The following is a 13,230-nucleotide window of genomic DNA, read 5'->3' as shown; positions in this document are numbered from 1 at the left end:
TTCATTTTCCTTTTTATTTTTTTGAGTGAAGTATACAACTTCATTTAACAACAATAAGTATAAACACAACCTTTTACGTTTATCATCCCATCGATAAGGAGATGATAACGTCATTATTTGAATTAAATATCTTCAAAGCATATAAAACCTTCTAGGCAAGTCTCACACACAGTTGAAACATAACCACTTACTAGCCACCACGATTGGTTTTCTTATTATCGACAACAAGTGATAAAACGAAACAGATCAGCATCAATCCCAGGTTACAGAAGCAGGTTCTTTGCTGATTTAGAAGGCAACACCACACTCCCCACCACAACCGCTTCCACCGCATCCGCCACTCTTTTCTGATATGCCACTCTCAAGCTTGCCACCATAACCACCGCCACACCTCCCACCACCACACATGCTGCCAGACTCTCCAGTACTGATACCACACTCCCCGCCACAGCCGCCTCCACCGCATCCACCACTCTTTTCTGATATGTCACTCTCAAGCTTGCCACCACAACCACCGCCACACCTCCCACCACCACACATGCTGCCAAACTCCCCAGTACTGATACCACACTCCCCGCCACAGCCGCCTCCACCGCATCCGCTACTCTTTTCTGACATGCCACTCTCAAGCTTGCCACCACAACCACTGCCACACCTCCCACCACCATACATGCTGCCAGACTCCCCAATACCGATACCACACTCTCCACCACAACCACCTCCACCGCATCCGCCACTCTTTTCTGATATGTCACTCTCAAGCTTGACACCACAACCACCGCCACACCTCCCACCACCACACATACTGCCAGACTCCCCAGTACGGATACCACACTCTCCGCCACAACCGCCTCCACCGCATCCGCCACTCTTTTCTGATATGTCACTCTCAAGCTTGCCACCACAACCACTGCCACACCTCCCACCACCACACATGCTGCCAGACTCCCCAGTATTGATACCACACTCCCCGCCACAGCCGCCTCCACCGCATCCGCCACTCTTTTCTGATATGCCACTCTCAAGCTTGCCAGCACAACCACTGCCACACCTCCCACCACCACACATGCTGCCAGACTCCCCAGTACTGATACCACACTCCCCGCCACAACCACCTCCACCGCATCCGCCACTCTCAAGCTTGCCACCACAACCACCGCCACACCTCCCACCACCACACATGCTGCCAGACTCCCCAGTACTGATACCACACTGCCCGCCACAGCCGCCTCCACTGTATCCGCTACTCTTTTCTAATATGTTACTCTCAAGCTTGCCACCACAACCACCGCCACACCTCCCACCACCACACATGCTGCCAGACTCCCCAGTACTGATACCACACTCTGCGCCACAGCCGCCTCCACCGCATCCGCCACTCTTTTCTGATATACCACTCTCAAGCTTGCCTCCACAACCACCGCCACACCTCCCACCACCACACATGCTGCCAGACTCCTCCCCAATACTGATACCACACTGCCCGCCACAGCCGCTTCCACCGCATCCGGCACTCCTTTTTGATATGTCACTCTCAAGCTTGCCACCACAACCACTGCCACACCTCCCACCACCGCACATGCTGCCAAACTCCCCAGTACTAATACCACACTGCCCGCCACAGCCGCCTCCACCACATCCGCCACTCTTTTCTGATATACCACTTTCAAGCTTGCCACCACAACCACCGCCACACCTCCCACTACCACACATGCTACCAGTAATGATGCCACACTCTCCACCACAACCACCCCCACCACACACCCCACCATTCTTCAATACCATTCCACACTGTCCGCCATAGCCTCCACCGTAGCCACCACTTACTGCATTACCATGTTCTGAACCACAGCTTCCACCGCAACCACCACATACTCCACTTTTAACAACAGTCTCACCCTCTTTTCCACAGGCACCATCGCAGTCTTGGCCTTTCTCAGCAGTGACTACCTCTTCTGATGCCAAAGATTCCAAAGTGCCGCTATTATTAGTGAAAAAATTGTGATAGCCTTCCTTTTTCAACGTATCCGAAAGTATAAAGGCAAGAACAACTCCAGGCAAGACAAACCATTCTTGGTTGATCTGTGATGGATCACAAAAATACATCATTGCACAATAATAGGAGTGAACAACATCCAAAAGGGAAAAAGGGAAATGTAGTCAGGCCCTTAATGACAATACACAAGCATACATGGATGAGCAATCCATACTGTCCCTTGAAGAATCTAGGACAGGAGGACTTACCTTGAGAAGGCCAGATTTCAAGTTAAACAGTGCCAAGGCTTTGCCATATGGATCTTCCGGAGCAAATTCCACCACCGTTACGAAGTCTTGTTCATTTTTCTGTTTCTTATAGCACTCCAGCTCAAAATCTAGCCTTCTACCAGGGAAGAGTTTAACCTGCTAAACGTAGCACCCAACATAGTGAGTAATCAAATTTGACCAATGATGAAAAGAGCCACAATATTTTGTCAACCAGGCCAAACGACAGTTTCAAATATTGCAAGCAAGAAAAGCCACAGGCAACTTAATGATGTTTATAAGTTTTCGTTTTTTTTTCAGATTGGAGCATATTGGTTTTTATCTTTTAACTTGAACAAGAAGTACTATGGTCAAGTTAAATATCGTGAGGCAAATCATAAGGTTGATCATGCCAAAGGGAAATGATACATATAATGATGCTTGCAGGAAATTCACCAACCCATTTGTTTTTCAAGAACCAGTTCAAATGCAACACCTCAAATATTGGAAAAAAAAGAGAAAAATAAATATCAAAACTAAGAGCTAACAGAGAGAGGAAACCTATTTCTTTGGCACTAAGAAAATGTTCACCACTATGAATGAATTACATGTTCATGTTTAAGGAAAAAATTCAACTACTACTAAGTTTTGTTTATTAAAAACTCATCTCAAAGGACAAACAGTTTACTACAAACTTGTGTCAAAGGACAAAGTCAACGATAATTTGAACCAAGTCAGGTAAATAAGATTGGATCATGGAAACTATACAGGCATGAACAAATTAAAAAATGAATCTAGTGTTGCAAACATGAAGCAGGAAAACACACAAATTCTACATATTGCTGCATGTCAGAGCAGCAGTTATTCGTTTAGGGTAGTTTCATTACATGGCAAAATTAAGAATAGACTTAACCACACTTTGCCCTTTATTCTCAAAATTTGTTGAACCAAGAATTCGAGTTGTCATAGTAACAACTTTACGTAGATGCTGAGAAAAAGTGAACACATGAGCTTGGAAGAAAGGTATGAGCCAAGAAAGGAAAGTGCTCATATAGCCGGCTTATTCGTGGGTTATACACTACATTAAGATACAGGAAGGAAACTTACCACCCGGCGACCATGAAACTCAATAACGTGACCATTGACACCTTTTTCCTTCTCCAGCTGAAGGCACCAATCAGAGTTGATCAATGACCATTTTGTAAGATTATTATGTTCAATCAACTCATTAGCAAGGATCCTTTCTTCCGCTGAACATCCTGATACACCAACTATTTCTCTCTTTTGGGAATGGGCATTGTCTGTCTCTGCTTTCTTCAAGTTTCTGAGACGATTAAAGAAAAAATGTTCTTCTGATGTACCAAAAAAGCAATGATAGAAATATTTTGATATTCTTCCAGAACGAAGATATACTGCTCTTTAAAATAATTTTTGAAGAACAAAGATTTACAAATCATAATCATGGTATATCTATGCATGTCAAAAGCTCACTATTGATCTTCTGGGGACTACAAAAAGAACTAAAGCAATCTCACACTATCTCCTCAACTAAATCTGCAGAGAAGTCGAGAAACTTTCCAGTTCTTAGCTTTCAAAAACCTAGTTCTTTTTGAAAGGCTCAATACAGACAGGATCATCGGCAGGCCACGTCAGACGGAACCTTGGGGAGTCAAGAATAATTTGATTCTAGAGGGCACCATTGCACCTGGGTTCATAGCCAAGAAGAAAAATAGTTGGGGCACTAGAGTACAATTTGGAAAGATATAGTCTTTTACGGGAAAACTTGTGAGGGCTATCTGGAGGAGGCAGAGGTTGTAAATGCATTGCCAAATGCAGCATGCTATTGCAGCACCCTGGCAACGTATCTGGTAAAAATGATTCTTTTACATTATCAATTTCTTTCGTCTTTGCCCACTGTAGAAAATTAGTTGGATGTGCATAAAATCATGTCAATCCTAAATTTACCAATCAAATACGTTAACCTAAGATATCTAAGGTGGCGCTTCATTTATGGAGGAAATTTATCGGATGGAAAAACCAGTAAGCTTAACCTCTCAAAAGATGTGAGAGACGTTTATATGTTTCAATAACAATTATTTCACCATTTGCAAGAAAACAGGCATTGAACCTTTCTACAGGGAATATAAACTTGTGCAATGCACTGGATATCCCCTAAAAGAATAATGTCAAATTATAAGTAATCGCTGAAGTCTACCATCCAAACTTGAGACAGAGAGAAGTAATTGGTTCCATAAGCAAGAAAGACTGATCCTATACAAAAATCAATCTTAACATCATTGACGATGTACAAATCTTAGCATTAAAATCTAGCTTTCGAGACCACCCTATCCAATAGAGATCCTATACCATGCTACTTGAAGAAAGACTAGCATTCTTCAAAATAAATTTGAATTCACGATATGATCTCTTTATACAAGTGAATGATTATCCTTTTATGAGACTTTGCTTCTATTGAATATGGACAATGCATGTGCATATTTTAACGCACATGTGTGTGCATGTGTTTTTGGTGTTTGCATGCACATATGCATGTATATCTGTGAATATTGACTGGCTCATGAGTCTTAACATAAACACAAAAGTAACTTCGTGCCTCACCTCATCTGGATGCTAATAATCTCATTTCCCTTATTATCTACAAAACGAGTCCAGGACTTGAGCCGCTGAATCCTCCCCATAAGTGGATTGAAACATGAGTTTAATGCATATTGACCGGACTGGGACATGTGAAATACATGTGGTGCAATAACTGGAACAGTGACAGAGACAGCGATGTGCAAGTAAACTGGCTCACATCCTGCAACTACAGCATCACTTGACAATTCAAACCATTTTTCTACAGAAAATGATGATGAGTTAACCAAATCCTGCAGGGATACAGAGGTCGTTCCTATGGTTTTCAGCTGCCTACTCAGAGGAAGACTAGAAGGGATGTAAGATACAAGCTCAAAAACAAGTTCCCCATTAGGTTCACACTGGAATGCAGATACTCGCTTCTCCCCAATTTCAGATTCAATACCTATTCTACTGTAAGAACTGAAAAACAAGTCAGGTTGGTGTTTACTGCAATTGACAAATAGTGAGCCCTTGGGATCTGGTATAAGATTTTTTACCCTCACAATCTCCAAAGTTACCTGCATGAAAGCATAAACATGAATTAAGCATACCAATCAAACATGTGGAGGAGAAGGTGAAAGGACAAAAGGAGAAAAAAAAGAGGGGGTTGGGGAAGGGCGGGGACTAGGATATTTGACACTAATAACTCCTGAACATAATTCTGGAGATAAGAATAAATGTAAATAACAAAATGATTTAAGGTTTGCTTGAACTTGCTTGAAACTTCTTTTTTATACGCTTCTCTTTCCTTTTTTCTTTTCAGCTCTTAGCTGCCAGACCATTTGAGTATTGAAATCTAAAACAGGACTTCAACATGAAGAAAGTACCTTTGATGTTATCAATAAAATTGTGCAAGGACATCTCAAATGAGGTCATCGACATTATTTCACAAAAATGACTGAACTTTTCCAACTATTGAAAAAACCATGTTCTTCTCATCATTTTTTTTTGTCAAAGGCCTTTTTCTTTTTCCTTTTTAATGCTAACAAGCAGGGTATGGATTAGGCCGACGAGCACACATGTGGGCCACCTGCGACCCCCGAACATAATAAATGTGGCCACCAGCAGAAAATTATTCAGTGTACATGAAAGCTGCAAGATAACAAAGGTTTGTCCACTTTCCAGCACAACCAAATACTTTCATAACTTGTGCTTAAATCTCAGATTCAAAAGCAAGAGATGGCATAAACAGATAAACGACAAATCTGAGAAGAGGCAAAAATATAAAGAATACCTGAATGGTTTTAACCTGTGGAAGATCAAGGAACTTCTCATATTTCCTACATTCAGGAACCTTTTCATTCATACAGGCAGATAAGATAGGATTGACCACCACTGGAGAGGGAGGATTGCCTCTGTACATTGCACCAGCCCGCAAATACCTCCTGCCAAATGTCTCCTCCCACTGCTTGGTGGTACCAGAGAACCCAACATCAAGCTTCTTTCCTTTGGACCGATCAGAATCCGTATCATCATGCTCCAATACCTTCCCAAGCACTTGAACCAGGTCTTTGTTGTAACAAACCGGCTGCAGTTGGTGTGAGTGCCATATCAAATCAATATCATAAGTTGGCACACAGAATCGCCGCACAGACTTTTGCTTGTTTCTCTTGATCAGATGCAGGAAGCCCTTATACCTCGCTACAGCTTCTTCAAGAAATAGAACATCATGCATACAAGGTGTAGCTACCTGTCCACAAAAATAGGCACGTAACTTACAATTCCTAATGAGATAAAAACTCTGCAATGATTAGTGCAACACACTTCCAGAAAGCTAAAAGGAAAACAATACGGGATCCAAACAGACGAGAAAGGTAGCAGAAAAGGTAAAAAAAGGATCACAGAAAAGAAATTATCTGGAAACCACCTTGGGCATTAAAAACCAATAATCATGGATAGGTGAGACAAAGATAAAAAGGACATACTCAAGGGTATTGATTCTATTGAACAAAAGAAACAGCAGTTACCTGGTATGAAAAAGAGCTCTGCCTCTTAACGGCTGCAACAAAGTCATATCTAATGGATGCAACAGTATCAGAAACCTTTCCAACAATATTTTCTTGGGAATAGCAGCATAAATCAAGCTCATACGGTTCTTCTGGATATAAACTACCCCAAAGTTGAGAAGTTTCTTGTTTGGAAGACCCTTTCACGGTAGACTGCACATCATGATTGTCAAGGGTCCTTCCATAGAACTCTTCACAGTCCAATTTGTACTGCACCTGCAAACAGACCGATGGTTAAATTGTTGCTAGTTCCATCGGCGGAAGGATTACACGCAAAAACATAAGTCATTAAAGGGCTTACCGGATTAAGCCTATGACAATGCCAAACCCATTCACAATCAAGAGGCACAACCAATGGCCCTTTCGTGACCTTGGACTCATGGTGCTTAGCAAGCAAGGGAAGCCAGTAATTCTTGTACCTGAAAATTCAGTATTATAAAAAACATAACTCAGAAAAGTCAGTCTATCAACCAGCTTTGTAGCAGAGGAAGAGAGGAAAATATAGTGAATTCCTCCTGTAACTGATCATCACAATGTCTGAACATGGCTGTCTGAAATCAATATGAAGTTTTCATGCATATCGAGGTGATTGTGCATCTAAAAAGATGCATGTGGTTTCAGAGAAATATGCAAGGAACACAACGAGATTACAATGAAATAAGAGCAATCACCTGTGGATAGCTCTGTCTAAAACAGGACCATCATACAGACATCGATTTCTATCAACTGCCTCAAGAAACAGCAATTGTTGTTTGGCAACCGCAACTAGATCTTGACTAATTACGATCCTTTGAGCTTCAAGCCACTCCAGTTCTTGTCCATTGTCCATTTTTTTTTCCTCAAACAAAGACGAAAAATGCTTTCTTTCTTTCTGCAGAGGGAGGTTATAGCAATAGTCAACATCTAATAAAAATAATTTTGCAATATGATGTATGGATGATACATGTTAAACCTCACTGCCATATATACCAGGACTCCTTGTCCTTAGGAAAGCGATAACTGTATCCCTCTAAAACAGTTATTTGGGTTCAGTTATCTTTCTCCGATTTGTAAAAAAGGAAATGATCCACAAGCAATGATTACGTTAAGAAGAAAAAAAACACCAAACTAAAGGAAAAATCATCATCATCATGAAAGTTTTCAATCTTTTGGTTATGAATATGAAAAATGTCTAATAATAATATTTTCCATTTCAAGGGAAGAGGAGAACCAAATCTGGAGAAATCCTACATCACAAAGCCACATTAGAAGCTGAAGTTAAGACATGAAATACCAGAACAATTTAAGAAGGTAACCACAGCATATGCCAGAATTATTATGATATGAAACGTCAAAATGAAGTGAATTACAATGGATCTGCATCAAAATAAATTAAGATTGGACTCATCACAAAGAAAAAATAAACGCAATAATTATGTTATCTTTGTCTTCAAGCCTGTACTTCCAGCTCAACAACGAAAGCAGACCGCTCTAGAGATTTAAGGAAGTCACAACATGAAACATTTGGAAATTTCGTCAGATTAGCTAGCAAAAAGGTAAATATTCAGAGCCAAAAAAGGAACAATAAGAATCTCCTAATACCACCGTCTTTTCTTCACTACCCTTTTCAAAAAGACGCATATATCACCTTTTGAGTTGATATTTGATTTGTTCTCTTTAAATATTCGCTCCAGGTTTCGCATTTCTTATCCCATAGCTGTTTTTTTTTTTTTTTTTTTAAATTTTCCTCCCTGATTTGGAAGTTTTGCTCCTTATTTCTTCAGAAGTTCTCCAACGATTTACTGGAATTTCTTTCACCGCGCCTCCTTTCGCAAAACAGAAAAGAAAGGCAAGTGCAGATGTGCGTTATTCTATCATTACAGTTTTCTCAAGTTTCCGCCGGATTATCAGTCGCAAAATTTCACGATTACCGCATGCCTTTCCACACTAAAGCTGCAGTGACTCTCGGAGCAAACTTCCATCATGTTCACTCATATTGTGCATAGTTATGTAAATCTCAGCAAAAAAATTCAAGATCTCTCAAACTAAGATTCCTAAAACCAGAATTCGGAGACAAGGAGAAAAATCAATATCGTCTAGTAATCATCATCGGAAAACTCAAGAGGAACGATGAGTTTCGAAAGTTGGACAATGCTTACACCAAAGAGGTCACTCTATCGCACGCAACGATTCAATTGAAAGTCAAACTCAGAACCGAATTCTACTCAGTAATAACGACAAGAAGAACTAAAGAAACAAAAATCTCGATAACGGTTCTCTTCAAGAACGCGCTCATTTCTCTAATTTACATCCAAGAGAAAAACACGTAGTCACGGAGAATGTTCCGACGAGTTTTCAGATTTCCGGTGGCCGTCCTACTAAACAATGCTAAAGAGAAGCAAAAAAAAAAAAAAAACGCGAATCTCATCCGTAACTCGTCGGATAACGCAACTTCCCTAACTTTCAAGAAGGAGAAAACGAACTCACGGTCAGGGGAGAAGAGAGTTGTGGAGGGGGAGGAAGAAGAGGAGGTCGGCGACGGGAGAGGAGAGAGAGCGAAGAGGGACGTGGGCGGCGGTGAGAGGGGAGGCGCAGTCGGGGAGAGAGGAGGAGGAGAGGAAGGCAGAGAGGGTTGGGCCCTCTGTGCCCTTTTAAAGGCACGGGGGGTGTGTTTAAACGGGGAGAGAGAGGAGGAAGGCAGAGAGGGTGGTGTACTGTATTTTATCATTTCTAACAATCCCAACTGGTAGCGTCCACTGGACCTCATGCCTATTAGGCATACGCGAAAACAATTCTATTTAAATGTCAGTTGTCAGTATCAGCCTGAATCGGCCGATGAGTATCGTATCGGTAGAAAATTGATACGATACTAACCTCCTGAATCAGCTACTTTTTTTATAAATGTAAAAAAAAATACTTAAAAATTAATTAAAACTATTTTAATGATTTTAACACGTGTCACCATTATGATTTTTTAAATTATTTTTGTAGCCAATTCAGAACGATTCACTTGAGAATTAGTATCGGGCCGATTCACCTAAATCTTTGGCCAAACAACACCTGACCGATACCGACAACTTTGATATAGTACAAAAAGAGTTGTTAGTTGTGTTGGAATTTAAATGGCACATTGTTTAAGTAGTAGGGGGTCTGCCTAACCCCAGCTTGACTATTAAAAAAACCAAACAACGTGATGCATGCCATTTCTTTGGATATGGATCTTTTAAGTAAGGTTTGAATGTGCATTCGGATCGGGTTCAGTTTCTTCAATTGAACTACTTACCAATTCAGATCAATGTTTTAGGTTGTATTTTATATTGATCCTATTTAAAATCCACCTCGATTACATTTTTCTACAAGTAAATAGCTTGTTTTCGTATTATTTTCTCCTGATCTAGTATTTTACCACATTTATTTTCTATCCAGATTCAATCTAATTCATATTCATATCTACTGTTTACATTCTGGATTCAGATTCATATTTGGCAAGATCCAACCAGACCGATGTTAGTGAAGGTACTTCTTTTTCTCTTAAGAGATATTTGTGTGCACTCACAAACCCAGACCCTATAGGGTCCGGGTATGGTGATAAATAATAAGACCCAGGTTCGGACCAGAAGGTTTGATCAATACATGGACCCGGGTATAGTTTGTGAAATTTTATACCAAACCTGAACCCGACCCGAGTTTCGATTAAGACCCACAAATCTTTATGACAAAAAATATGATTTTAATGGGTCTGGTTCACGTAGTTCTTATTGGGTCCGGGTATGGTTTTTCTTATAGTGAACCTAATTAGACATACCTTACTCGTAAATCGGGTCCAAGTTTGGTTTCACCTGAGTCTGAATGAAACCCGACCCGCTGACACCCCTACCTGGTAGGCAAGGGGACCTTAAGGCTTTTACCAACCGGAGGCCAGCCAATATAGGCGAAGAATATGGTTTTTTCCTTGGATTATCTAAAAAAAATAATTGCAAAAAAGTAGAGTTTGTTAGACGTTCATATCCTGGCTATGAGATATCATTTTTCTTCGGGTGTATAAATGAATGTGTCTGTTTAAGCTCAATTTATTCTTGTCCATCGAGTTTGATTCATAGCTAGTTTCATAACATAGGGGTTTATGGATAAAACAGTTCCTAATAGAACCCACTTAATGGAAATATAAACGATGCATGTATCCCAACTTTTCCTTCTTTTCTGGATAAATAGGTGCATTTGAACAAGCTCTTTCATATGGTATATCACTACATGTCCATTGTGGGGTGTAACTGGGCCGGGTATACCCGACTAGAACCCATATTGGTGGACCCATGGGTTTGTGTCAGGTTCAAAATATAGTCTCCTAGTGAAAATGGGTCGGGCCTCTGGTATTATAAATGAAGATTCAAACCTGAATGTACCCGACCCAATTATGTAACCAGACCCAAATGGTTCTCCATGTTTTAAAACCGAACCCACTTGAACCCGCTCTGTACCCGAACCTGCTTCGTACCTGATCGATCTGAAACTTTCTAATTGACAAATATGATACATTCAATTAAACATTTTATGATGTTGATACCCTTAAAATTAATATGTATTGTATTTTAGTAATCCAAACTTTAATTCATTTTTCATTATACTTCTTATTACCCTTTTCATGAAAATTGCTGGGTTGAAGTGAATTCTAAAATAGTACTCGAGAACACATTGAATTTGACACATTTTGAATATGATATATTATTGTTTTTTTGTTTCAAACTTAAAATGTTTGGTTGGTGTGGATGTATTCATTTTATATTTATTTTGTTAGCATATAATCTTCTTAATAAACAATTGATTATGTTAATTTATATAATCTTTATTGGCAGGTAACTATGTCTATAATAACGATGGTATCAAGACTTTAGCTGAAACCCAAACCCATTAACCTATGTGGGTCTACTTTTTTGAGCCATACCCAATTTATGCTTATGGTTTTACCAGAATATTCACAGGAGATTTACCAAAAAGCTTGCTGGAGGAGGGCTAAAATTTGAGGACTTGTACCATTGGTGAACCAGTGTCGATGAGAGATTTTTGCAAAGTCCCTGCCTGCCGGAATATTGGCATGAATGTTGTCAGAATGTCGCCAGAAGATCGCCAGAATGATTGGTGATAACCGGTTGGGGACAACAAGAACGCTAGGTGTTGCAAAATAAGGCATTCATATGAAAAAATGGGTTGAGAAATGAAGTGTCATTTATATGAGACAAAATTTCACAAGAAAAAGTAATTGCGCGATACAGGTATGATTGGAATAAAAAATTGCACAATATTAGACTTTCGCAATACTTTATGCGATACTCATCAAGAATTTCATAATTATTAGACTTTCGCAAATTTTATGATTTTCACTAGTGATCGCACAAGACACATCACAAGTTTCACAAATTGTTTCAAATTTTGCAAACTTTTTTGCAGCCTTCGTTATGATTTTGTTGATGAGTTACGTCAGTGTAATATTTTAGTGTCATGTCGTGCGAAAATAAAAAAAATTGCACCGGCAATAGGTAAAACCAGCAAAAAAAAAATTGGTAACATGCAATATTGTCCATTCGACGAATTTGGTACATTGTGAAGAATTTATAGAAATGCACCATTTTTGCCATATAGTATGGTTATTTCTATTTAGATTTTCTTTAAAAACTCTCCTCTGTTTTCAAGAAGTGATGGACTCATCACTGGTATGAGTTGAAACCTTTTCCCTTACTATAATGATGTGTAACTTCAATAAGGTTGAGATTTTCCTATGTGAACTATTTTTCCTAGATTCTTTGGGTCTCTTCAACACCTGTCAGATAATTCCTAGGTAGTAGACACCCTAAGGTTCAAGATAAACAATAAATGAATGTGTGAGTTAGCAAAAGCCTCATTCATAATCAAAATCTTAAGAAAATGCAATAGAAAAGGCCGACAACCACTACAACAAAGCAGTAGATTAGCGACGACCACATTCCATCGGTAATCCATCGCTAATCCGTCGCTAAGAGGCATAGCGACGGATTAGCGACGGCGAGGCGACTGTATGCTTACGTCGCGAATTTTTCGATGCTAACTGGCGACAGATTTATTCTGTCACCAGGTCCGTCGTTAATTGCGACGGACTAACGAGCGTTGTATTCCGTCGCCAATCCGTCAGTACTAAACGGTGACCACGACTTGGCGACAAATTTACGTCCGTCGCTAGTCCATCGCTAGATTTATATGAATAGCGACGGATGGTTCCGTCGCTAATCCGTCGCAAACACGAAAAAAAATTTAAAAAAATTTATTTGAAAATTAAATACCGAGAACGATACAATTTATATTTCCTGTAAATAAAAAACAAACCACATAAAAAATT

At 39.9% G+C, this 13,230-nt stretch overlaps 1 protein-coding gene across 1 annotated transcript; it reads right to left on the bottom strand.

Annotated features, from left to right (window-relative positions):
• Positions 1 to 288: 288 nt before the first annotated feature.
• On the bottom strand, positions 289 to 7,941 carry LOC149830386 (glycine-rich domain-containing protein 2-like). Its single transcript, XM_090015444.1, has 8 exons — positions 7,556 to 7,941; positions 7,186 to 7,303; positions 6,846 to 7,100; positions 6,113 to 6,568; positions 4,861 to 5,396; positions 3,349 to 3,565; positions 2,245 to 2,400; positions 289 to 2,082 (listed from the first exon to the last, which is right to left on the bottom strand). Exons 1-8 carry the CDS (start codon positions 7,711 to 7,713, stop codon positions 289 to 291), a joined length of 3,690 nt encoding a protein of 1,229 aa, XP_089871570.1. The 5' UTR covers positions 7,714 to 7,941.
• Between the last annotated feature and the right edge of the window lie 5,289 nt (positions 7,942 to 13,230).

Source organism: Nuphar pumila, chromosome 8, assembly GCF_984573655.1.
Source record: "Nuphar pumila chromosome 8, dmNupPumi1.hap1.1, whole genome shotgun sequence".
NCBI lineage: Eukaryota > Viridiplantae > Streptophyta > Magnoliopsida > Nymphaeales > Nymphaeaceae > Nuphar > Nuphar pumila.
The sequence above is the reverse complement of the archived record's forward strand: the minus strand, read 5'-3'. Positions and strand labels throughout refer to the sequence as shown.

Coding starts and splice junctions, on each gene's coding strand:
- LOC149830386 (XM_090015444.1), bottom strand. CDS start 7,713: ATGGACAATGGACAAGAACTGGAGTGGCTTGAAGCTCAAAGGATCGTA. Junction 7,304..7,555: donor TTAGACAGAGCTATCCACAG/GTGATTGCTCTT, acceptor CTGAATTTTCAG/GTACAAGAATTACTGGCTTC. Junction 3,566..4,860: donor ATTATTAGCATCCAGATGAG/GTGAGGCACGAA, acceptor TAATCGTCTCAG/AAACTTGAAGAAAGCAGAGA.